Source organism: Nannobrachium achirus (assembly GCF_963921795.1).
Source record: "Nannobrachium achirus genome assembly, chromosome: 2".
Classification (NCBI taxonomy): domain Eukaryota; kingdom Metazoa; phylum Chordata; class Actinopteri; order Myctophiformes; family Myctophidae; genus Nannobrachium; species Nannobrachium achirus.
In genome coordinates this window covers 65,915,095-65,941,742 of record NC_137811.1, presented here as the reverse complement: position 1 = coordinate 65,941,742, position 26,648 = coordinate 65,915,095, and the positions used below count along the sequence as shown (strand labels likewise).

The 26,648-nt window shown below is 41.4% G+C and overlaps 1 protein-coding gene across 1 annotated transcript; it reads left to right on the top strand.

Moving 5' to 3' along the window:
* The first annotated feature begins 6,691 nt into the window (after positions 1-6,691).
* tmc4 (transmembrane channel-like 4) lies at positions 6,692-24,854 on the top strand. Its single transcript, XM_080749823.1, has 16 exons — positions 6,692-6,829; positions 7,471-7,651; positions 8,389-8,537; positions 9,578-9,727; positions 12,525-12,610; positions 13,594-13,745; positions 14,477-14,624; positions 16,463-16,621; positions 17,766-17,923; positions 18,236-18,362; positions 19,300-19,397; positions 20,236-20,419; positions 22,260-22,390; positions 23,200-23,355; positions 23,799-23,877; positions 24,723-24,854. Exons 1-16 carry the CDS (start codon positions 6,784-6,786, stop codon positions 24,804-24,806), a joined length of 2,088 nt encoding a protein of 695 aa, XP_080605949.1. The 5' UTR covers positions 6,692-6,783; the 3' UTR covers positions 24,807-24,854.
* Positions 24,855-26,648: the final 1,794 nt, after the last annotated feature.

The following is a 26,648-nucleotide window of genomic DNA, read 5'->3' as shown; positions in this document are numbered from 1 at the left end:
TTTGGCCGCAGGGTATTTAGTTTCAGGGACCACCCAGAAGAAAGATTTGAGTTACAAATGTTCGCTTACAAAATACATATATTCAAAGATTTGCACACATTTTCACGACTTTTCAAAAATAGCAGATCTACAAGCTTGCAGCACGGCACTCGGTGCCACGCTGTGAGCTTGTATATCTGCTATTTTTCAATAGCTAAAGTATAAAATAATTAAGGCGCCTCCACCTTGGGCCCTAGTAACTCAGTCCCACTTTTCCCCCCCTTGTGACGCCCCTGACTGTACTGTAGGTATGGTGAATTGTATGCCGGATGTTTTGGGGGCGGGCGTTCGGGAAGGGACACTGCGAGCCTTCAATTGAATTTAACAGTCTTCATTGTGCTATCTGTCGCTCACCAGTTACCCAGACAGTTGCAAATGTCTACACAGGTCTGGGGTTTTTCCTGGCAGGATTGGGAAGGGGTTAATTCATGCCATCATTGATGGGAGAAGCGTCATTGGGTCAATGGTTCTATAAAACCGAAGTTACAGTAGCCGATGGAGATGTTTTCGTTTTAAAGTTTCAAATATTGAGATAGGCGTTGGAGCGATGCTTGAGCTCAGTGAATGTTGTTTTGAGTGTGGTAAACGGGGGGATGTATACAGAATACCTTTATTCACTCCTACCTGCCTTTTGTAGATTTGAGCAAGTGCACAATTGTGAGATTATTTAAACACCAACTTCCAAAGTCCAGTTTTCATACAAATGCTTTTAAACTCAGCTCAGAGGTCAAACAGGTTTTTGCTACCTCACAGAGACATTGCAATGCTTTCTTTCCTCAGTGACTAAAAGAACAACTTGAACTTCCCTGCATTGGGAGTGACTGATGACAACAGTGGAACATAAGTGTGATCACATAGTTCCCATAGTTTGAACGCACTGACCAAGGGAATCGAGCCCATCGCTGTTCAGTTGACGAGCCAAACCAAGTACACATTCCAACAGTTCCCATAGAAACGTCTGACTTACGAAAAGCAAACAGCAGTAACTACCATCTGAGTTTGACTAGAGCATTGCTTTCATATTACAATGAAAGTCCATATCAAATTCGATTCACAAGTAGTGCAAAGTAAAATCTTACATTTCTGGTAAGAGGTGAAAAGAGGTTAAAGACTTTGTAACACCACAATTTGGAGAGCACTCATTACACACATTAGGTTTATTTAGTTTTGTTATATTCACAAATTTGACAACTAAACAATGGAAAATGATATAATTGAGAATATAAGTCCAGTGAGTACCACAATGTAATATAACTCAGAATTAAACAAATACTGATGCACAGTATATCACATACTACCTCTTAAAACCAAAGCACCACAGCAATGGTTAAATAGTTAAAACAATAATCTACAAAAATAAAATGTAATCTAGCAAATTCCCCCAAAAAGGCCACAAGATCCTGGTGAAAACGTTTTGGGCTTCAAGTCTATTATTTAATGATGTTTCCTCACTGTGTGTAGAGTGTGGACAGTAGTGTTGTGTATACCAGGAGGAACTGATAGATAGACATGACATGACAAGGACTTCAGCTGCTGTCGGTAAAAACAAATCATTTAAAAAGAAAAAGCTGCAGTTACTGCTCTTTGGCTTTGAAGGGCAGATGCATTTCAGGAGGAGTTGCTTTTGATAAAATGACAATAGAATATGTTTCTACAGACATTTTGTTCTCATATTGAGCCCTGATAACACTGTTGAAATGATCAGTATAGAGACTAATATAATATAAAAGCTGAAATAAACACAGAAGGTTATGCGGCATTTTGCAGTTGCTTGTAACAAGGTACAAGATGCATTGCCAAAGCACATGATCTGACTTAACTATACAGTACATTGCCATCCAGGACCTACAAACATGCAGAAACCTGTGGGTTGGATGTTGGAGGAAAAAGAGGATTTGGATGATTGAGTTGGTGACAATATGTATGAAATAAGTTGGTCTTCCATCACCATGTTTACCTGCATTAAGCCTGATTTATATGTTGTTGCGCATGGAAAATAGCCGTTCGACAAGTTCTGCGACGCTTGAGCTTGTAGCTCGGCTATTTTTGCTACACGACGCTGGCATGCATAACTGCATGCAATGAAGTATAAATCATGCCAGGTCCACTTAAGATGTGGAGATTTGTCAAAACACACATTTGTTTACCTGTCCTGAATAAGCTTAGGCCACCACGGCAGAGCAGTAGACAGGGGTGTCGCACCAAATTCTGGGCCCTGGGTACAACGATTCACTGCGGGGCCCCTGTGCTTTAACTATTGAAAAATAGCAGATATACAAGCTCACAGCGCGGCACCGAGTGCCGCGCTGCGAGCTTGTAGATCTGCTATTTTTGAAAAATCATGAAAATCTTTGAATATTTCAAATCCTTCTGAGGTTATGTTTCTATGTCAGTGGAGCTCAAACCTTTTCATGTGAAGGACCCCCAAAATGTATGTATTTGGCCACAGAACCCCATCTCAAAATATTGAGTTCCAGGGACCCCCCAGAAGCAAAATTTGAGTTACAAATGTTCGCTTAAAAAATACATATATTCAAAGATTTGCACACATTTTCACGACTTTTCAAAAATAGCAGATCTACAAGCTCGCAGCGCGGCACTCGGTGCCGCGCTGTGAGCTTGTATATCTGCTATTTTTCAATAGCTAAAGTATAAAATAATTAAGGCCTCTCCACCACCTTGGGCCCTAGTAACTCAGTCCCACTTTCCTACCCCTTGTGACGCCCCTGGCAGTAGAACTAACTACTTATCAAGTAGTTGACTGCTGTGAGACACCAATGAGTTCATGGTTTTGGTCACTCACTATTCCACGCTGTACTATGTCAAGCATTTCCATGTTGTGGCCTCTCTATCAAGCATTCCTGTGTGGTGGCCTTGTCATTTGACAAGATATGTTGTTCAAAATGATTGTTTTACATTGACTCTTGATTACTGTTTTTCAGCGTTGTCTTTCATTGCTGCTGTTTCAGATTACACCCTCTGAACTCCATGAAAGACTTGAAGGTTAAGGGATTCAAATGCTCCAACATTACCTCTTAGCAGGGGTTGACACTAAGGTCCCAGAGGCACTTTCCCATCGGGCAAGTGCAGGTCATGTTCTACTTGCCCAAAGGTCATGCCCACTTGCCCCAAAACTAAATCTTCCATTATAAAATTTTAGGTAAAAATGTAATTACCATTCAATTTAACACTTTTTTTTGTTTTTGTGCTGTGTCATAAAAAATGGTATACCTGAATTATTATGCCAAATACCTACATAGCTGAATATGACTATGGATGTAGCAACAGTGAAAACCGCACATTATAGGTAAACAGTGCTTTTATTTTACATTCCACAGACCAGCAGATAGTGGCTCTGGCCACATTCAGGTATTTAGACAGATATATCTCATGTTGTGTTTATACGGTTGCGTCCCTCAACCTGAAAGCAAACTCCACCTGCCCGAAAGATTTCTTTACCTGCCAGGGGCAGGTGGGCAACCCTTAGTGTAAAATCCTGCCTATGAAACATACAAACAGGACTCAGTAATTCACAGTTCAAATATGATTAGCATAATACAATATACAAGCCCAGGCATATTATTTTTCTGTATAGAATGAAGATCTGATTTGGGCTTCCAGTGTGAACATGTAGTGATAGAGGAAAAGAGGGTGTCATCTGAAGCAGACTCTGCCACAGTTTGTTCACTGCCAAAACTGTACTGCCATCAAGGACCATCTTGGGTTTGGACCAAAAAAACATTTGATACAAAGTGTATAGGCTGCCTCATTTTACCGATGAACAAATGTATTGGAAATATGCTGTTGAACTTGGAAAACCCTACAGTGGGTTGTAGAGCTCACTGGCTTTTAAGTGGGCATTTTCACATACAATTAATCTGAACTGTCATTATATATATTTGATTGTAATGCTTTGATCTAATGTTCTGAGTTTCTAAAAGTCCTAAACATCTCTAGCTGTTTGAAACCTCTATGGGCCCAACAACAGACAACAGTATTCCACGTGTGAGGCTTTAGCCCTTCTCTTTTTACATCATTTCATCAAGATGCAGCTCAATACACTTGACTTGCATACTCATACTCTCATAGGAGTGTGCAAAATAAATCACGAGAACTCTATTTATAGTGCTGAAATTCCCCTTTAACATCAGCTCGGTTCTTTAGCCTGTGAGCTAATTATTCCTCTGCTTTATCAGAATGTGATAGACCTCGTGAGTTAAAGGTTACAACTTCTGTACAATTCCTTGCGTGTGTTGTTTTTGTAATGTTATCCTTTTGCTTTTCTTGTTCCAAATCCCAAATGCAAACATTGCATTAAGTGTTCATTGTGAATTATAATTATTTTCCTCTCATCCCCAGGCTGTGTAACGTGTTTTGTCCTCTATGCTATTTATTGTATTATGTCGCTAATCAATTTCACACTTAAAGGAGTAGTTCACCCCCCAAATTACTTTTTTTCTATTGATTACTAATGCCATGGAGACTTGAGTTCAATAACATTTTTAGTTTTTTGTCGCATTCCTAAGACAATAATTTGATTACGATAAATGTACCCCCATTGATTCCGGTTGGGGACCCGAATGCATTTGGTTCCCCATCCGGAATCAATGGGGGTAAATTTACTATATCCAAAATGTTGTCTTAGGAATGCTACAAATACAAAAGAATGTTATTATTGAACTCAAGTCTCCATGGCATTAGTAATCAATAGAAAAGATTTTGGGGGTGAACTACTCCTTTAACATCTATTCCGGTGAGGTCTTTTTCAGCAGTCATACTGGCAAATAATTCAGGCTTTTGCAAATCCCGCCCCATTCTGCCCTGTTACTTTGCTGGGACATTAACCCTGGGCAGATTGTTTTTTTCATAGCCTCATTATTGCAATTTAAAGTATCAAAGGAAAAACATCTAGGTGATATTAATAAAAAGGGAAGACAAAGGTACAGTAGTTACATTGCAAAACAGGGGGTTTCCCCGAAAATATATGTTTTAATTTGTTTAATCCCAGTGGGACAGAATCACTATTGCAGATTCTTTTATAGTGGAAGTGGATGGGATTTTTTTTTTCGTCATAGCCTCATTACAGCTATATAAAGTACCAAAAAAAAACACATCTACGTGATATTAATAAAAAGGGAAGAAAAAGGTACAGTAATTACATAGCAAAACAGTAATTTTCCCCCGAAAATATATGTTTTAATTAGTTTAATCCTCTGGATCAGAGAGAGAATAGAAATAGAAAAAGAAAGCGCATTGCATCTTGGGTAGGAAGAGGAGAACTATAATCTGTTCTCCTCACATAATAGGCTGGCTTTTCGTAATTCTGCCCATTTAAAATATATGTACCCAATCGTAACTAGTTAGACCATTGATAAGGTCCATGTGAACTAGTTTGTTGAAGCTTATTCATTATGATGTTCGAGATCGCGCCGTACTGCCGCGGCCGTACTGGACGAAGGTCGTGCTCCGCACTGCGGACAGTTGCTGAAAGCCTGAAACAACATTCTCCACTACACAAACTCCACCCCCGATAGCAAAAAGTGAATGGTTTTTTCTGGTTGGCCAGTCAGGGAGTCTCAGGGACCAATCAGAAGGCTGACAAACGGTGAATTAACCTCCCCCCCACACACACACACCCTTACCTACATCGCTAATTTGACTGTTTACCAACTCCACTTCATAGCTACCTGACAACCCTACTTCAGTCCCCACAGTCAACGTACTTATGTAATCTTAGACGTACAGTAAGTAAGTAGCCTTGGGAACCGGCATTCCCAGAGACTTGTGGACCATAGGTCAGAAGCCTATCTCCTCTTTCTGTACCATGAGACAGCTTGAGGTATATCCACACAACCTGGACTTAGGGCATTCACGAATAGTGATTTTTAGTATTCGAATTTTTCGACCTCAAAGTATTCGAATAGTCGAATATTCGACAGCACAGGCCAAACTGTCAAATATTAAGTAAGCAAGAGGCGAACATTGTGAAAATAGCCGATCTACATGCTCACAACGAACGCCTCGCAACTGCTATTTTCATAATATTTATCTGCGGAACCGAGTCACATTAAATGCAATACCTACAATTCCAAGTGCTTGTCAGGGTGGGGGTCCCCAGTTCAAATATGTTTATTTTGGGGGTCACGTCCTAAAAAGGTTTGAGAACCCCTGGTATAGAGCATTAACAAATTCATCCACCAGGGGCATTAACAACTCATTCTTATGACTTCCTATCTAGCCAAGCTTTATATATTTTGTAAAGAGAAAACAATAAAATAAAATAAGCGAATATTCGACTTTGGTGAACAACGTCGAATAGTGACTTTGATATTCGAATGTTCGGTGAATGCCCTAGTACACATGTCATGGGGAAGGTTACACACCTGTCCAGAACTATAGGTAACCAAAGAGGTGAAAGCCCGCTATTGTGTTGGGTGTCACGTGTATTATGTTTGGTGTTTAGGTGACAGGTCGGGTACTGTTACCTATAGTTCCGTTGGCTGCTGTCTGTGTACATGGCGACAGTCTAGCGTGAAGTAATGGGTTAAGCCTACAAGGAAGTACCTGTGTGTGTCAATTCACATAGGGTGTAAAGTCCATGGATAAGAGGGGACGAGATTCCTGGATGGAGAGATCATTTCCTCCTGACAAGCTGGTATACTGTAGCTTATTTGAATGCATTGTTTTTTTGTGTTATTGGGGGTGATTTTCAGAGAGCAGCGGTAATAGTTTGGTTTCAGGGAAATGGCCAGTGAGCTACAGAGAGGAGGCCCCGTTGTCGCAGGTACAGGTAAGCTGTGTGGACATTTAAAAACGCTTTTACTTAATAGCACACAAATCAGAATTTGCCCATGTTAAACTCTTATCTACAAGCTGCTCACGATGTGACCCATTGTGTCTATTTCTACTATTTGTACGTTTTTGCCTATGATATGCTCAAAATAAGGACATCAGGGTTGATGTGGTAAATACCAGTTTTACAATGGATTATGAATCAATCAGTCAGTGCTCAACTAAACTCATTGTTTTGGTGGATGATTCCTGGACAAGATTTGCCTTTACTGTATGTTGTCTTTTATCCTATTGATACGTACATATTATCCAATTTGTATACAACAGTCTTTTTTGCCATTCTTTTAAAATACTCTAGTGTTGCCTTGTGAGGTTTGTTTTCCATTTTCACTTGTTAAACTCTTTAAAAATAAATCCTACAAGGGCTACCCGATAGCCCAGTGGTTAGGGAAGTGTACCACAGGACTCTTTAACGCCTGACCGTGAGTCCCCGCTTTGATTTACTTGTCACTGCCCTACTCTATGTTTCCTATCTCTCAACACTGTGACATTCAAATAAAAGCTTTAAAAAAGGCCAGAAAATCTAAAGTTATTTCATATCGTTTATTTTGCTCTAGTGATTTTCTGTTCCTCACACAGGTAGAGAGAATGGTTACCACGGTGACCAGCAGTCGCTACGGTTACGGAGGGCTCCATCCAGCGCGTCCAATCACAGTTCTCCTCAGTTCAACTGGAGTCCTTCCCAGGATGAGGATGAGGGGGAGGAGTCTAGGGACCTCAGGAGCCTGCCGATGTCCATGGCCCTGAAGAGAGCTGTCCGGTACGTCACTGGTCCTCAATGTGGGGTCCTTGAGGGGGTTCCAGGGGGTCCCCAGCTAACGATTTTGTTAGGAACCAAACCGTTCCGAACCCAGTTCTGAGTTCTGTAACTCTTTTTCCTTGAGCGGTGCTAACTACTCCTACGTCTGGCTTTGTGTGTATGTCCCTATGTCCATAGTACAAGACTAACATCACACGAGACATACTTTTTTTTGGATGTTTTTGGGTCTTTTTGCCTTTATTGATAGTACACTAGACAGAAAACAGGGAGAGAGATTGGGAGTGACATGCAGCAAAGGCCGTCCGGGAAAAATTGTGGAATAAAATCTCTGTTGCACTTAGAACGACAGACTCACTCCCTAGCCTCCGCCGTGGCCTGAAGACTCACCTCTTCAGACTACACCTAAGCCCATAGCACTTACCATCATAGCACTCGCCTACCCTCAATGACCATACTTGAAAGCTAGATAGCAATCTCTAGCAGCTTATGAATACGAAATGAGAGGAAAAAACATTCTGAAACAAAAACAACATGACAAAGACAATTCAACAATTCCTTAAACAATCTAAACGATGAAGCATGGTGTTATTGTGGGAAACTGTGTAATATAAAATGAGTGAGAAAAACAGATCAAACAACAAAATGGTCTGGTTTAAAATAGTTTGGTTTGTGTGTGTTCTTTCTCCACCAGCAATGTATAGAGCAGATCATGACATTGTGTCTTTTGTCCGATCCAGACAGGTGCAGAAGATGCACATTCCTGTGGTGACCAGTTGGCAGTCGTGGAGAAGGAACAAGGTCAAGTCGCTGCAGTGGCACAAGGACAATGTCCAAGGATTCGTGGCCTTCTTTGCACTCTGGAGGAAATCCCTGAACAAGATAGGAGGTCGGCTGATAGCTATAGCTAGGACGGTTTATAGGGTGGCCTGGTGCTTATAGAGAGTGACCACTTTACAATATCCCATTCATAGGTTTGAGCATCACACAATCCTACCAGAACCTTTCTTTTTAACGAAAATACAAAATTCAGTGAGGCTTAGGGAATAGTACATGATTAGCACAGAGAGTGTGTAATTGTCAGTTAAACTCGAAACTGTCAAAAGTCCTCTGTTCATCAAATCTACAGTACTCAAGATGATCCTCATACATAATCAGACTCATCTCTAGCATGCTGTACCACTTAAGGCACAGACGTAGCTGAAATGTGTTATTGAAGCAATAAGCCACAAGAGGCATGTGGTTACCTTGTATTTTATAACGGCTGAGAGGCGTGGTGAGACACGAGGCCCTCTCAGCCGTTATAAAATACAGGTAACCACATGCTCCGCGTGGCTTATTGCTTTTCTAAAACGGTTACAATATGGCAACATGAAAAATCATATGTACCAATTAAAACTTCTATTTCACTAATAATTCACTACAAGGTCTGCAAGAAAGTAGTTCCCAGCTACAAGAAAGTAGTTCCCAGCTTTTTTGCCAACACAGGTGCAGATAATTGGTGCAGTGCACTGTGGAAAGAAATAACGCACCTGGGTTTGATATAAACTGATTCAAGGTGTGGATTATAGTCTCATATACCATAGCAATTAAAGGGAAACCACAAACCAGTCATTCAGAATCATGTACCTCCACTCTTTTCTGACTCTGCCAGGTAAAGATAATCTGTCACTCTTGATGAAGGTCCAGTGGGACTGAAATGTCTGTCAATGTCTGCAGGATCTTTGTTCATGGAATAATTTGCCATGATTGCTTCAGTTTTCACTGTCCAACACACTTGCATCCGAATCAGGTGGAGGTGTGAATACTTCTACAAAGATAATCTGACAAAATGTGTAGATTTACATGACAGGATAATTCATTACTGTACTGTTTAGCCACACCTTGATGCAGTATTAGTAGTAAATAATAACCTTTGACCTTGGACAGGGAACTTTGGTGGTGGTGTCCAGTCCTACTTCCTGTTCCTGAGGTTCCTGGTGGTCCTCAACCTCCTGTCCTTCCTGCTGCTGGCTGGACTGGTCCTGGTCCCCAGCATCATCTTCAGATCTGTTGGCAACAGTGCTATCAACTCCACTGGTGAGAGATTACACAATGTTCATTGAGCTTGTAGATCTTCTTCTAAATCAGTGGTTCTCAAACTTCTTCATGTCAAGGACCCACAAAATTACATGTATTTGGCCACGGACCCCCATCTCAAAATATGTTGTTCCAGGGACCCCCCCAGAAGCAAATATTTGAGTTACAAATGTTCGCTTTTTTCCAAAAATAGCAGATCTACAAGTTATATAGCACAGAGAGTGCCGTGCTGTGAACTTGTATATCTGCTATTTTTCAATAGCTATAGTTTAAAATAATACCATGTCTTAATGCGTTAAGGACTATCAGAAGACTGATAAAGAGCATCCCATCCTCACGGCTGCGTGTTGAGCTATTGTTGCAGATATTCTTCAAGGATTTGAAGAAAAGAATGCCATGACATTCTTTTTTGTAATGTTTATTTATATTCATGTTTTATTATCAATAGAATTCTAGTGTTTTGCCAGTTATTTGGGGTCTCTCTTGCAACATCATCACGGCCCACCAGTGGGGCCCCAACCTACAGATTCAATGCCATAGATAATATTGTCCCACTGTAGCAATATTTCAATTCATATTTATAGTCTATTCATTGATAATGATAAACCACAGAAGCAAATGAATGGATTAACAAGGCTAAAATTATACATAAAAACATATAACAATAAAAATTTTAAATAAATCCGTATGTGCAAAGGAGACTTGAAACCCTAAAGGGCTTATAAAAATACATCTCACCACAAAAGGAACGTAATGAAGGAGAAAAGAAATTAAGAGGTGTAAACAAACAAAATATTGGATGAAAAGCAAATAAGTCACAAAATGTACAATCAAACTGTGTGCTTCTTTTGCAACAGGTTATTCTAATAATATCCTTTTTCATTTAGCTCAAGAGGGAGATCTATTCTTTTCATACAAGTTTTCTTAGTCTGAAGGGATGCCCAAATCTCTTTATTATCGCCAGAATGCCACCTCACAGTGTCAGGCATCAGTATCCTAGCAACACGGATAGAATCTCAGTAGCAACTAGAAGCAGTGCTCTTCCGAGCACAGGTCTCCACCAGGCCGTGCGTCCTGGTGGTGCTACTGTATAATAGGCCAATGTAAAAAGGGTGGCATATGTTCTTCACCTTAGATCTTTCATGGCAGTCGGACGCTGCATGCATGATTTCAAGCATTGTGTTCCAAAAATGTGTTTTTCTAAAGTCTACCTGCTGGTGGCGCTATAACAGGACAATGTTAAAAAGGTAGCATTTGTTCCTTGACCTAGTGGGAATATGTGTGGCAAATGTCACGGTAATCGCAAGCTGCGTTGATGATTTGAGGCATTTTGTTCAAAAACGGAGCAATCCTGCAAACTTTGGAAGCTAATATTAGCCAATCAGGATGGAATGTGAAATATCAGACGGATTGGACTTGATCACATGACTATAGAGATACTGTGTACCGATTTGCATGATTTTTGGATAAAATCTCAAGGAGTAATATCCAAAAATGTGTTTTACATAAGTCAGGCCAAAGGTGGCGCTATAAAAGGCTGATGTGAAAAATGCAGGGCAAAGGTTTATCCTTAGCCTCTAGGGAGTGCGCTTACAAAGTTTGAAACTGATCGGTGGAGTTATAGGTAAAACCACAAATCGGGCTGTTATAGCGCCACCATGAGGCTGATTAAAAAAAAATTAAGTGGCATTTCTTCCTCGGCCTAGTGGGAACGTGTGTGCGCGATTTCATGATAATTGCACTTTGCGTTTGTGATTTGAGGCATTTTGTTCAAAACGGCTCAATCCCACAAACTTTGGAAGCCAATCTTAGCCAATCAGGATGGAATATGCAAAATCGGACAGATCCGTGTCGATCACATGACTGTCGAGATATTGCCTACCGATTTGTAGGATTTTTGGACAAAATCTGTAAGAGTAGTGCACAGAAATGTGTTTAGCAAACATTGGCCACTAGTTGGCGCTAGAAAAGGCCCATTTGAAAAATTTAGGGCAGAGGTTCTAGATTGGCATCCAGGGAATGTGTGTGCTCACTTTGGCAGCGACCGGGCCAACGGTGACTGAGATTTGGCGCTCACAAACTGCGAGGACGCACGGACGGACGGACGGACGGACGCACGGACGCACGCACGGACGGACACACGGACGGAGGGGAAAACATACTCTCCCTCAGCCTTCGGCTGGTGGAGACAATAAGTGAAAAAAATAAGTGATGTGATTTCTATTCCCTCTAGGAAACTGAACACAGGAAATGCTTGAAGGTGTGAGCTTTGCTTTGATTTTTAAAAGCAGAGAGAAAACTATTTTGCCTTGATGATGTTGGTGTGGTGGGGGATTAAGTACCCCTACAGTCTAGACGGACAGGGGTTCTTAACCCCTGTGGTCACTGTAGGCTTGCATTTTAATCCCCCTCGATTATGTTGTTTGACCCCACTAACAATAATAATAAATTAAGACTTTTGACAATGTATGGTTTGCACTACTAATAAAAGACAACCTAGAGGATGCATTTCAAAGAATGTTGTAAGCGTGTTCGTGCACCTGCACTTTTCTATTTATTCCCTAATAAAATATTAATTTATACAAAATAAGTGTTTTACTAAAACAGGATGAAACAACTGAGGTTTCAGCTACAGGCCATCAGTGTTCCTGCATTTAAACCCCACCAGAGCCTCGTTAGACTTCCCCTCTCCTCTCTCTGTACAAATCTCTTTTAACAACTTTGATTAAATCCTGAACCAACAGCAATCTGACTATAAACTACATGTTCATTCTGTGGTGGTGGTGGTGGTGTTCAGGTCCAGAAGAATGCACAGCTTATGACCCTAATCCTCACGGCCTGGTGCCGTTCTACAACTACTTCCTGGACTTATTGTCTGGAACGGTGAGAAAACAACAGCACACAGTTGTCTGATTAGATTAACAGAACCAGTATCAGCCACATAGAGATCTACATGTTACTCCTGTAAATGTCATGACATACAGTGCTTTTTGGTTCTGTCAAATATTGTTGATGTGTCCATGAACTTTGATGTAATATTTTATGCATTAGCCAGAAATGTAAAACAGCACGACGAGTACGGTCAAAACACAACATGAACACGGCTATTTGAAGTATTTTAATTGTTTTGCAAAATAGTAAAACAATGCAAAGAAGTTTAGGAATAAGGGGTAAGGCATAGATGAAAATAATAAAATATAGCTATAACAGAGTATGGAAAAAAGGAGTGAGGAGGGGGACAATCAACTCAACTGTTTACGGTGATGGTGAACTTTTTTGAACACTTTTGTACATTTGTGGCAGTTTTTTGCTGTATTTAGACAGGGCAGAGGTGGGATGGACATGCAACACAGATAGAATCAAACATTAAGGGACCACACTATGGTCATCTACTGCAGTGGTTCTCAACCTGTGGTCGGGACCCAAATTATTTGGGAGGGGTCCCCAGATGATTAACTTAATGTGCAACATTGTTTTCTCACTCAACACTAGTAAACAAACAACAGTAAATCTGCACATTTCTAAAGTGACAATTTAAGGACTTTTAATTAAACATTGGCCAAATTGTCAAATATTAGAGGCAGGAATTGTGAAAATAGCCGATCTACATGCTCACAATGCCTCGCAACGCAAGGCGTTGTGAGCATGTAGATCTGCTATTTTCATAATGGAACCGTGTTGCAATGCCTCAACTCTTAGTGCTCGTCAGGGTGGGGGGGTTCAAATATGTTTAAATATGATTATTTTGGGGGTTGCGGCCTGAAAAGGTTGAGAACCACTGCCTTAAGGGACCACACTATGGTCATCTATTAGTACACCCCAAATGGCACCTTGTTGATCCAGTATTTCTCTTCCCATGCATATAGGGTTTCATGGAGTATTCCTATCTGTTCTATGGCTACTACAGAAACACCATGGTGTTTGCATTTGGTACTGACTTCTCCTACAACATCCCCCTGGCTTACCTCTTCACAACTGTCTTCTACTTTGCCTTCTGCCTCGTCTGTATCATTGTACGGTACGTATCGTTTACCATGTCTTTTTTATCAGCGGGAGGGAATATAAAGCGGGTCATAATTTAGTCGGGTTGCGGAGTATTAATCACTTGAATTGAGGAACTTGACCTTATGTTGAGTGAAAGGTTTCACCTGTGGTCTTTAGTTCACGAGGTAAAGCTAAAGAGTTGCATTTTCACACAAGCTCACACAATTAAGGGACCTATTAAAATGTGTCCGCGACGCACAAATGGGTCCCGACCCAGTGTTTGGTAACCAGTGCCTTAGATGACAGTAAATAAAATGTATCATAATCATTATATCTCATACGGCGCTCACAAGTGTGTAATGTCTCATATCAATACATATAGAATAGCTACCCCCCCCCCCCCTGAGAACCACTGTGTTGTATGAGAGAGCTTCTCGGATTAAATTCAAGAGGCACGTTTGTGTTTGTGATGTTGAATGTGACATGCCAGGGAAAAAAACACAGCAAGGTATTCTTTTGATTGATCTTTGACCAGCTATCCACAACTTTCCAACATCCCATCGTGCATTGCGCAGAATGTGCAGGCAGCTTCCGGCGCCGCAGCCGAGAGTGATCTACAAGGTCACAACAGTTGCATCTGTGACGCGACGTGAGCTTGTATGTCTGCTGTTAACCGGAAGTGTCCTGCAAATAATGCTACAGTAAATTCTCGCGGAAACAGGTGGATGCCTGTATTTACCCTCGCCTGATTGGCTGTTCTTCCAGCATGGGGACGGCAGCTCGTGTTGCCGTAGCAACGGGAGGCGGGGCTGCCGGCAGCTACAGCAAAACGGTGTTCACCAGCTGGGACTACGGTTGCCAGGGAGACCGAGCCACCAAGCTGAAGCAGAAGAACATCCACTATCAGCTACAGGTCAGAGAACAGTGTCTATTTAACATCCACTACCAGCTACAGGTCAGAGAACAGTGTCTATTTAACATCCACTACCAGCTACTGGTCAGAGAACAGTGTCTATTTAACATCCACTACCAGCTACAGGTCAGAGAACAGTGTCTATTTAACATCCACTACCAGCTACAGGTCAGAGAACAGTGTCTATTTAACATCCACTACCAGCTACAGGTCAGAGAACAGTGTCTATTTAACATCCACTATCAGCTACAAGTCAGAGAACAGTGTCTATTTAACATCCACTCTCAGCTACTGGTCAGAGAACAGTGTCTAACATCCAAAACACCCCCAAAAAATAACTTCAAGAACGGAGATACACAGATAGAACATTGACACATTTTCATTCACGAAATATACAGTACATAAATACTGTACATGTATAAACACACAAATACAGAATATACTGTACACAGTATCACTTAGTTTGATTTACAGTATGTAAGTTTGATATTATTATTGCGAACGTGGGTCGCAGTTTACTGTGAAACCGAGCATATCCTGTCCTTATGTCAGTGAGTCAGTCATTGGTTAGGCTCAATGTCTAAAGCTGACCTGTTGTGGCATCACATTGTGTTGACTCAATGACCAAGACAGACTGTTCTGGCAATCATATATGGAGATCCCTGATGTCATCAATATCAAGCCCATATTTGGCAATTCTCACCAGGGAAGAGAGCATTCCCCACTAGCTGAGTATCTTAAGATGGTTGGATGTGATGATAAGCCACAAATAGGCCAAAAGTTTGTTTTACCAATTATCAAGACATACAGGCAGTTGACAGTTTGCCATTGTTACTCATTGAAGTTGAATCTCCATCTGAATCCCTTTTATGCCCATATATGGAGATCCCTGCTCTGAGTATCTGACATCACTAATCCCTTTTATGCCCATATATGGAGATCCCTGCTCTGAGTATCTGACATCACTAATCCCTTTTATGCCCATATACAGTATGGAGATCCCTAACAGAATCCATTTTATGCCCATATATGGAGATACCTGCTCTGAGTATCTGACATCACTGTGATGTCACCTGTTTATGCCTAAATATGGAGATCCCTGCTCTGAGTATCTGACATCACTGCGATCTCACCTGTGATGTCACAGTGACACATCACCTCAGTATCTGTGATGTCACAGTGACACATCACCTCAGTATCAGGCGTTACACGTATACATTGAGCAGGGCAAAGGTGTGACGTGTGTGACGGACGGACTGACGGACGGACGGACGGACGGACGGACGGACGGACGGCCGGTGGAGGTTTTCATACTAAACTGCGACCTTACGGTCGCAATTAAGCACATATCTGGGAATGCCCATATTTGGCAATTCCCATAAATAGACACTCCATATATGGCCTCGACAGAATTCATTTGCAAATCAAGACTGCTGACTATCATCACCTGGATCTCCATATATCTGTATGAAGATCACAACACTGACCTCAACCAACCATGGATATCCATACATGGAGATGACTGGATCATCACCTAGATCTCCATATATGGAGCTGGTCAATACCTCTACATCTGACCTCACGGACTCCATATATGGATATAGCTGACCTGTTCTAACATCACAGTGATGTTTCGGCCAGGTCAGCAGAAGGGTATACATGCCAAAGCAGCCATGTGCACACGCCCATGTGCACCCATGTGGGTGCACATTGCTGTTTTGGCACGCACCCATGTGCCCTTAGGGCGTCTTACTGGTTAACAGTCTTATTATAAACTGTAAATACTAAACTGTAAATGAGGGAAATATCTGACCCCCCCCCCCTCTCTCTCTCCATAGGTGGAGCTAGAGGAAGAGAGGATAAAGAGAAAGGCGGCCTCTCTGACGTTGTGTCGTAAGGTCTTTCTGTATTCCCTGCGTGTGCTTCTGATGCTGGTGACGTTGGCCCTCATAACAGCAGCCATATATTGTGTCATCCGGGCTACCGTCTTCAGCCAGGTCAGCCACTAACTACACAGTTATGATGTGGATGTGCAGCGTACTGTATACTGTATATTGTTACACCACCTCTGGTATAAAGCCTTTGTGTTTGTTAACTAGAAAAGATGCGATTGGAAATTGCAAGTGTGGTTGCTGTGACTATATTTTCAGCAGCAAGTTGACTGTCATGTGAAGCTCAACCAATACTCGAGCAAGCACCACTCTTCAAATGTTTTTCCTTCAATTTCCAATTGCATATGGTTTCCATCAATTTCCAAAGGCAGCGGAAAAGTTTATCTAGTGAGTTTATCTAGTGCAGGGGTTCCCAAACTTTGTTGTCTCAGGGCATCCCATAAATATATATTTTTTTTAATCCGAGGCACCCCTACATTATAATTTTCACTCCCAGAACCTTATATTTATAGCATATCGTCGTAGTCGGGTGGAAACCTTGTATGTCCAAAACCGTTCGTTTTGTATTTATCATCAATAAAATGCACTAAACTAGTGAAAACAGCAGATCTACAAGCACACGACGTCTCGCATCGGCTTGTATAGTGCGACAGAGGTTTCTGCCCGACAGTGGCGATATTTTAGTGATTATTTAACGAGGAAAACGTTGAGATAACAGCCATTTTGGTTAGAACTGACAGAAAATAACTTTGTACTTCTAGTTTAAAATGATACTAAATATTTCTTCAAGTGTCCAAATAAATTCCAAATATTATCGTCGCAGCACCCCTGGACTGCCGTCGCGGCACCCCAGGGTGCCCCGTCACCCACTTTGAAAACCCCTGATCTAGTGAAAAGAAAGTTTCCCCAGAACTATTGCCCTTCGGGGAACCACTAGAATGTGCAAAGAAAGTCCAGATTGTAGCTCACTTTATAAACTTCCCCTGAGTTGGCTCTCTACTTGGTCTGCTCTTTTTTCCCTCTACTAAATAATCTCTTGTACAAGCTATGCTTGGCTACCGGTATATGAGCTTGTACCGGTAGATCTGCTATTTTTGACGAATGTTCCCTCCCATAGAATGCTATGGTTCAAGTGGTTAGGTGCAATATGTCTACCACCGTTGGATGTACCAATGAACTGCACTTTTAATGTGTGTGTGGGTGTAACCGTTGTTTGAAGTTTGACCTTTGACCCATCTTTGCCAAACAGAGCAAGAGCGGAGAGCAAGGGTTTGTGGGATTGTTTTTTGAGTACCTGCCTTCCATAGTCATCACCGCTGGAAACTTCATAGTGCCTCTACTTACTGACCAGATCGCTCTGTGGGAGAAATACTCGCCCAGCACCACTGTCATATTGGCACTGTTAAGGTGTGTGTGTGTGTGTGTGTGTGTGTGTGTGTGTGTGTGTGTGTGTGTGTGTGTGTGTGTGTGTGTGTGTGTGTGTGTGTGTGTGTGTGTGTGTGTGTGTGTGTGTGTGTGTGTGTGTGTGTGTGCGCGCGCGCACATGCGTGTGTGCGTGGTTATTTTAGAAGAACATACGGTAACTCTTAAAATGATCATGGCAATACCACTAATGAACTGGATAACAGAAACCAGATATCCACTGAAAACCTACTGTAGGGCAAATCTAAATATGTCTCTCCACCGTATTAATGATATTCTCTGTGTGTCTCCTGCCAGGTCAGTGTTCCTGCGTTTGGTCAGCCTTGGGGTCCTCCTCATTACGCTGTGGGTTCAGGTCACCTGTGCTGGCGATGTGAACAATGATAAGTGTGAACTCTGCCAATACAACCATGCAGAATATCCGGTAATTACACCGCAACTATATAAATGCACAATTAAGGCTTTTAGCGGCTAGACATTCTTAATTCATAGCGACTTCAGATTTTATTTGAAGGGATAGCCCCTTGATCGGCTATTTTTGCTTCTTTTGTATTAGATACTAGAATGACAAAGTAGGACGTAACAATATGCAATGTGGCACTCTGGAGTGTAGTTGGAGATATAGTGGCCCTCTCCATCACCAAAGTTGCCCAACCCTGATTTAGATACTGTTCTCTGACCTGTAGCTGATAGTGGATGATAAATCGACACTGTTCTCTGACCTGTACTGTAGCTGAAGAGTCTCTTGTGTCCCGCATAAACTAATGCTAAAACTTTGCTAAAATGTATATAACTAGTTACATAGAGGTATTATTGCATATTCTCTAATTGTGGGGTTTTAATTTGTTGTTTTCTTGTGTAAATTTGAATATTTTAATTGTTTGAACATAAGCAAACATAACCATTTAAAATGGTTAATAATTCTGAGTAATTTAGCTGTTGACTCCCTACCCCCTTGTGAGCTTGTAGATCGGCTCCTCCTATTAAGGGCCAACATGGTTAACTGATCTTGAAATGATATTATGCTGATTCTTCTACTGTGGCTTTATCGCTTTAGTTTAGAGAATAAGGAAGCGAAATAATATGAAAGCAAGTGTTTCAGATGACAAACTGCAGGCTATAAAACAAAAATAGGAAGCTGTATCTAATGTCCTGTGTCATCCTGTGTCATCCTGTGTGTGTGTGTGTGTTTGTGTGTGTGTGTGTGTGTGTGTGTGTGTGTGTGTGTGTGTGTGTGTGTGTGTGTGTGTGTGTGTGTGTGTGTGTGTGTGTGTGTGTGTGTGTGTGTGTGTGTGTGTGTGTGTGTGTGTGTGTGTGTGTGTGCTTGTGCATGCGTGCATGTGCGTCTTTGTGTTGATAAGTGCTGGGAAACTCGTGTGGGCCAGGAGATGTACAAGCTAGCATTGTTTGATCTCCTCATCACCATCGCCATGCTGGTCCTGATAGAGTTCCCACGCAGGTACAATACACACATGCACCACTTTATCTATAAAGCAGGGGTCTTCAACGTTTTCAGGCCAAGGAACCCTTTGTTGAGACAGGGATGAAGCAGGAACCCGCACAACCTGTTCATGGATTCCATATAGTTTCATTGTTTTACAGCACGATCATCATAAGTATATTTTGGATTCATGTTAATGTGGGTTTTCAGATCTTTAACCACTGAACCATCAATACTTAATAAACTTGACCTTTCACTGTACTTAGTCTGCTCTTTTCCCCCTCCAAAGCTCTTTGCCAAAAATAGACGAGCTTAGTTGTAGATCTGCTATTTTTGGCTAAAGTTCTCAGAGTATGGACACATAGGGTTCAAGTGGTTAATGTAAAAATGGGGGGGAAAACAAGTTTCTATCACACAAAGATTTGGAGGACCCCCTGTAGTAACTCTGAGGACCCCCTGTTGAAGACAGTGTGTGTGTGTGTGTGTGTGTGTGTGTGTGTGTGTGTGTGTGTGTGTGTGTGTGTGTGTGTGTGTGTGTGTGTGTGTGTGTGTGTGTGTGTGTGTGTGTGTGTGTGTGTGTGTGTGTGTGTGAGAAGGATATCAAATGGAATACAACCACTTTAAAGACTACTGATCATAGTGTATGATTTCCTGCACTGTCTGCGTCAAGTAATCTCCATACATGAAAACTGTTTCATCCCTTTCAATTGTACATATTTTATTTTGATTATATTATATTGATTGATTGTATTGTATTGTATTGTACTGTGTACACTTCTGCTTTGGCAATGTGAACGTATGTTTTCTCATGCCAATAAAGCCCATTGAATTGAATTGAATTGAAATGGTGTGTCAGGATGGTGGTGGACAGCTGCTCCAACAAACTGGTCCAGTGGGTTGGCCGTCAGGAGTTCCTGGTTCCTTCCAACGTGCTGGGCCTCGTCTACGGTCAGACGGTGGTCTGGACGGGTGCTCTCTTCTGCCCCTTGCTGCCAGTCATCAACACCATGAAGTTCATCATCGTCTTCTACTGCAAGGAGGTGAAGATAATGGCTAACATGCACTGAATCCCCCTTATAGTTGACCTTATAGAGTCCCGCAGGGCGGTTTACTAGTGTCTGATACTGTCTGCAAAAGCTTTCCCCACAATACAGATGCTGGGGTTTAAGTGGTTACTGCTATACGTAGATATGTGTCATGTTACAGGATCGTCACCCACTCCACCATTATCCACACATTATGCTACAGTACAGTAAAGTGCTTTACAGCTGCTCGGTAGGATGGGTAAATGCAGAGCATGAATTCCACCTATGTACAAATTGTCAGCAGACCCAAACTAGTCGGAGGCCTTAGGGTTTTTTCGTGCTAATCAGTCTAAAAGCGCAAAATTTTGCACAGATGTAGCCCAGGGCTTGCTCTAATGATTTAACTAGGGTGCCCGAGTCGGCGACATTCGGGGTCGCCACAGCTGCCAAATCAAGTTGGGCTCCCATCGACTTTCTATACAGGAGGAAAATACCCAGAAAAACTGTTTTTTTTCTGGGTATTTAAGTAGGGGGTCTAACAAGGGGTTTGTTATGATGCTGAGTCCATTGCAAGCATTTGTTTTGCACAAAAAACATTCCTTGGGCTACAAATGGCCCCAGAAAACGCCCACAAAACTGATGAAACTCATGAAAAGCGAGTGATTACAATGCTTGCAATAGATTCAGCATCATGACAAACCCTTAGTTAGACCCCTCAAATCCTACTTAAATAACCAGAAGAAAAGTGTTTTTCTGGATATTTTCCTCCTGTATAGAAAGTCGATGCTCGGAGCCCAACTTGATTTGGCCGCTGTGGCGACCCCGAAGGTCGCCGACTCGGGCGCCCTAGCTAAATCATTAGAGCATGCCCTGCGCTACATCTGCGCAGGGGCAGACTGTTTTCCATGGGGTGTATTAGGCAGAAATGCACCTGTTGTCCAGTTTCCCTATGCAGAACCCAGCTGCATTCATAGCTAGAGTGGAACTTTTACAAAACGTTTTGTGTTCAAAAGTGATTTTCTGTTTCATGATTGTGTTACTAGTTGTCATTACAAACACATCACAAGCCACCACAATCTCATAAATAATGTTTTGGGGTGAGCGTTCGGCACAAGTGCCAATCAAAGTGACTGTACTGGCCAATCACAGGGCATCTTTTCCGGGACTTGGCAAAACCCATACGGTAATAGCATAACATCTGTTTAGCAGAGTGTGATGGCTTGTGTGGGACAACGATGACATGAATGTGTTTGTAATGACAACTAGTACCACATTCATGAAAAATAAAGACACTTTTGACTACAACAAATAGTGTAAAAGCGATAGGCTTATATGCTCCACTCTATGCTATGAGAGGTAGGGGGATTTCTGCCTAATAGACCCCATGGTCTTTTTGGATCAATATAAGTAGGAAAATGAGCCTAGAAGTGATTTAGGGCGGAGTTGTCCTTTAATCTGTGTTGAGTCTTGACAGTGGTCTCAACTAGAGTTTAGATGTTGCGTCAACAATAATCACAGCCATGAAATCGGTCATTCCTTAGTGGTGTCAGCAGTAGGCCCAGAAAAGGAAACAGCTATAATTATACAAGATGGTGGTCCTTACAGTAAACGTGCACACGTGCGTGCGTGCGTGCGTGCGTGCGTGCGTGCGTGCGTGCGTGCGTGCGTGCGTGCGAGCCAAACAGTTGAAAGCTGCAGCCTACGAATATGTCAAACGCATTTGAAGCAGCCTACAACATGGGACAGGCCTTGGCGTGCCTCTGTGATACAATTGGCCTTCAAATCTAGGTTCATGTGCGCAGCCCCTGAATTGGGACACCATTAACGGTTAACTCCTTCCTTCTTCACTGCACAGATCACTCTGTTTAATAACTGCCGTCCTGCAGTGAAGACGTTCCGATCCACCACCTCAGCTTTCTTCTTCCTGGTCGTGTTGCTGTTTGGGTGGGCCCTCGCTGTTGCTGTCATGATCTACAGCATGGCTGAGTGAGTGTTTGGCCCACAACGGCTTAACTGTAGCCCAGCCAATTTCATACAGAACTGTAAGGCCATCAGTTGTAATATTACAACATAACATTCAGCTATTTTAAAATAAATATTATGTTTTTTTTTTTTGGATCCTTCTGTTTATGCTCGCAATGCCATTGGAAGATAAATGTGTTTATAGGGCCGACCCCTTGGCCGCATGAACTCACACAATTTGTGAACACACTTTTTCACCTGCATTTAGAGTTTTCTGAAACTGTTTCTAAAATGTTTGTTCTTCTCATGAACCATTATAGTCCGAATGACAGGAAATATGCAGAGCAGGTCCACAGGATAGTTTTCTATACCTAACCCTAATCCAAACATTCACCTCTGGGAGCTGACCAGTATGCATATTGCTTTGTACTGCAGGCCATTGAGCTGCTCCACTCCAGAAGTTGGGAGTTATGCCTTGCTGAAGGACGCTTTGATGTTTTAACATGATAATGATTCATTGTATTCCTACCCCAGTTGTGCATTAAGGTATTAAAAAGTTCTTAAATTGTCACTGTAGAAATGTTCAGATACCCTCTATACACTTAAACCTTATGCTGGTTTGTCTACTGTTGAGTGAGAAAACAATGTTGCACATTAGGTTAATCATCTGGGGACCCCTAAAAAATAATTTCCGACCCACAGGTTGAGGACCACAGCTCTAGGCTACCCCCGCCTTTCTAACCAAATGTAATCAAAAGTAATAATCATTGCACTAATTGAGGTTTTTGTACACTAATCGTTGAATTAAAAGTCGTTTGTCTTGTCCTCCCCAGGATCCATCCATCCGAGAGCTGCGGGCCGTTCCGTTTTTTCCCCACCATGTGGGCCATCGTCCCAACCTCCTTCTACGGTCTGCCAAAAACCACCCAAGACTTTCTCTTCGCCATCGGCTCACAGGCCTTCTCCATTCCTCTGTGCTTGTTCTTTTTGTGAGTACGATTAAGAGCGTATACCACGTGTACAGTATATATTGTTGCTGTCAGGCAGGAACCTTATTTCAAAACTTTTATAAATGAATGCCCTTCTGCATGCTCACAACGTGTATGAAAGTCTTTCTGAGGGTTTTATGAATATTGAACCAATGAGAAAGTATTAACAAGAGCTTGTGTGACTAAATAATAACTACAATAATTGGAACACAGGTTGTTCTTTTTCCATTTTACGAGTTTAGGACACACAAGGTTTTTTCACCATTCATCCATCCATTCATCCATCTATCTACAGTATATATAAAATCTGCAATGCATTGTGAGCTAGTAGAATGGCATGTGACACAGTTGTACGACGAAGTATATCAGCCTTAAACCAGCCATAACTATCAGTGTTTCTGTATTGCCCAGCTTATGTTCTAAACATCTCCATTCCTCAACAGTGTGTTGATGTTTTATTTCATCGCCATGGCTGCTGTCTATGGAAAAAGTGTCGCCTTACTAAAAAATCAACTTAAACTGGTAAGTCATGGGCATTTGAATATTCTATGACATTATATACTGTATATAAAGAGTATATAGTTAAAGCAGTGTTTTGATAGGCCCATTCAATTATTTAATATACATTTGTATTATTACACAGTCTGAAGATAGATTAATGACAGTATTACTAGCACAACAACACGGGACCAGGTGCATTTTGCTAATATTTTAAAAGTGCAGTTTCATCAGAGGTGGTAAAAGTACCACATTTCTTTAATTAAGTAAAAGTATTAATACTGCAATGTACAAACACTCTGTTCCGGCAATCCAAATATACTTGGGTAAAAGTACAAAAGTATATTGGCATCAGAATACACTTTAAGTACCAACAGTAAAAGTACTCATTATGCAGAATGTCCTGTTTCACAAGATATAGTATGTATAAAATGTATTCAAATCTTTTGAAAATAGCAGATCTACACGCTCACAACATGTCGCATCGCGAGGCGTTGTGGGCTTGTAGATCGGCTATTTTCAAATAGCCAAAGTTTAAATAGGGCTGAAGTGGATTTGGAAATATCTGGAATTGGAAATACTCAAAGTAACTCAAAGGTGTCCTTAAAGGACAACTTCTAGGCTCATTTTCCTACTTATATTGATCCAAAAAGACTGTCCATGTGGTCTATTAGGCAGAAATGCCTAATAGAGGGGCGGTTTCATGCCAGTTGAGGATTTCTGCAAAAAAACGCTCCATTCTCATTGAAATGCATTGGCGGAATGGGGAATCCACTCTCATAGGTACTTTGGTGTGTCTTCAGCCTAAGTGTACAATACTTGAGTAAATGTACTTACTTGGTTTGTGGGTGTGTGGTTCTGGTTAACAGGAGGGTCAGGATAAGCGGTTCCTCGTCAAGCAGATTGAGGAGCTCACTCGGAAGCTTGGCATTCCAAAAGAGCCATGGGACTGATCTACAATGACCCCAGCGTCATGATGACTGGTCTTCCACACACTTATTATTATATGTATTATGTAAAGTATTTGCCTCAAACTGTACGTAGCCAAAGGGTGATGAATGGAAACTAATAGGCCTAACAATGTAGCTTATATTGTCCTCTACATAGTAATTGTATACACTGTAATAATATGTTTCTTATATATTTTTTTAGGGTTTACACATGTGCCAAAGAGTAGAAGAAATTAATGTATTTTCCTTTTTTTTTAATAATAGCCAGTGGTCTTGCGTTCTTGAGTTGTGATAGATGTATTTTCTGTTTTTATAAGACACATAATTCAAAGGGAAATACATTTATTTTCAGAATCAGAATTTCCTGTTTCCCTGTATGCTACCGGGAGAGAATAAACGATACAAAACCATGTGAAGAAATATTTCAGTGAAAATGTTAGATTCATTTTAGTCGCATGTTTTGCAATCAAACAAAGCTGTGGTATTAAACCAGATAGAGTTATTATCATAGAGTTATCATAGAGTTAGAATAAGTAGGTTATTATGGCCAAAACCTGTCCACTGTGTTACAACTTCAAAGCCATAATGAAGTGTAGTATTGCGCCCTCTAGCGCCATGGTGATATAAGTGTAAAGAATATGTGTCATGTTATCTGGTTTCTTCGAGAGTACTCAGAGACGGTTGATTAGAATGAAACCGAGAGAGAGACGCCCCAACCCCCCATATAGTATGGCTTATGGGTCCATTTGGTTTTAATTTTAAAACTGATAAAACAATTTTGATTCCTATACTGATGCAGGGTTGTCAACATTGGACTGTCAGAATCCAGGAGATTTATTTTTGGGGGGCGCGCGGAACTCCCCAACCGGGGTCTGGGGGGTCCTCTCCCCAAAACGTATTAATAGATATTTTTTCCTGTGTTCTGTTGAATTTTGTGCATGTTTGATACATTTATCAGGCTTACTTTACTAGCATGGGTACAATTTCAGCCTTAAAATGCCAAATGTTGTTGTACAGATTTGATGACTGAAGCAAAAGGACATCTTTAATAATGATTTCTCATCTTTAAGTCATTACTTAAGTGAATATCTGTATGATCTTTCTTGCATGCATTGCCCCCACCCCTAAAGCGGGGGGTCTGGGGGTCCTCCCCCAGAAATATTTTAACATAGTAGATGTAATTTCCTGTGTTCTGGTGAATTTTGGGAGTTTGATACAAAATCCAGGAGAAATCCAGGAGATTTGCCAATCCAGGAGACTCCCAGGAGAGGGGTTCAAAATCCAGGAGACTCCTGGGAAATCCAGGAGAGTTGACAGGCCTGATTTAAATGGCATGAGTAAATGCACGTTTGTGAGTTCATACATGTATGTCTGAGATCAGACGCACACGCGCAGTTGCACACACATGCACAAACATTCTCACAATCATACTTTCATCAGTAACTGATGTGACATCAAGAGGAAATTAACGTTCTTCGAAACCTTTCTCACGTAGTGATTTGTAGTCATGAAACTGTACCTTTTTCTATTGCAAACTTCTAATAAATTCTTCAATCAAACGTGTCCGCAACATTTTCTTTTTCTTCCTTATGACTGCTTTTCCCCTCCTTTTGTTATTGATGATATCCTATGCAAACTAAAGTAGCCCACTGGTGGTCTGTCTTTCAATGTTATTTGAGATACATAAAGTGGGTTTGATTGAGTGAGTGAGTGAGTGAGTGAGTGAGTGAAGAATGTATTAGAAGGATGCATAGGAAAAAGTAGTTTCATCACGACTGAAGGCCTAAAAAAATTCACTGGTACAAGGTCATCTAAAAGGAGAGTAAGCTTTTTGGGTTATTTACA

Coding starts and splice junctions, on each gene's coding strand:
- tmc4 (XM_080749823.1), top strand. CDS start 6,784: ATGGCCAGTGAGCTACAGAGAGGAGGCCCCGTTGTCGCAGGTACAG. Junction 20,420..22,259: donor TCGTCTTCTACTGCAAGGAG/GTGAAGATAATG, acceptor TTCACTGCACAG/ATCACTCTGTTTAATAACTG. Junction 23,878..24,722: donor TAAAAAATCAACTTAAACTG/GTAAGTCATGGG, acceptor TCTGGTTAACAG/GAGGGTCAGGATAAGCGGTT.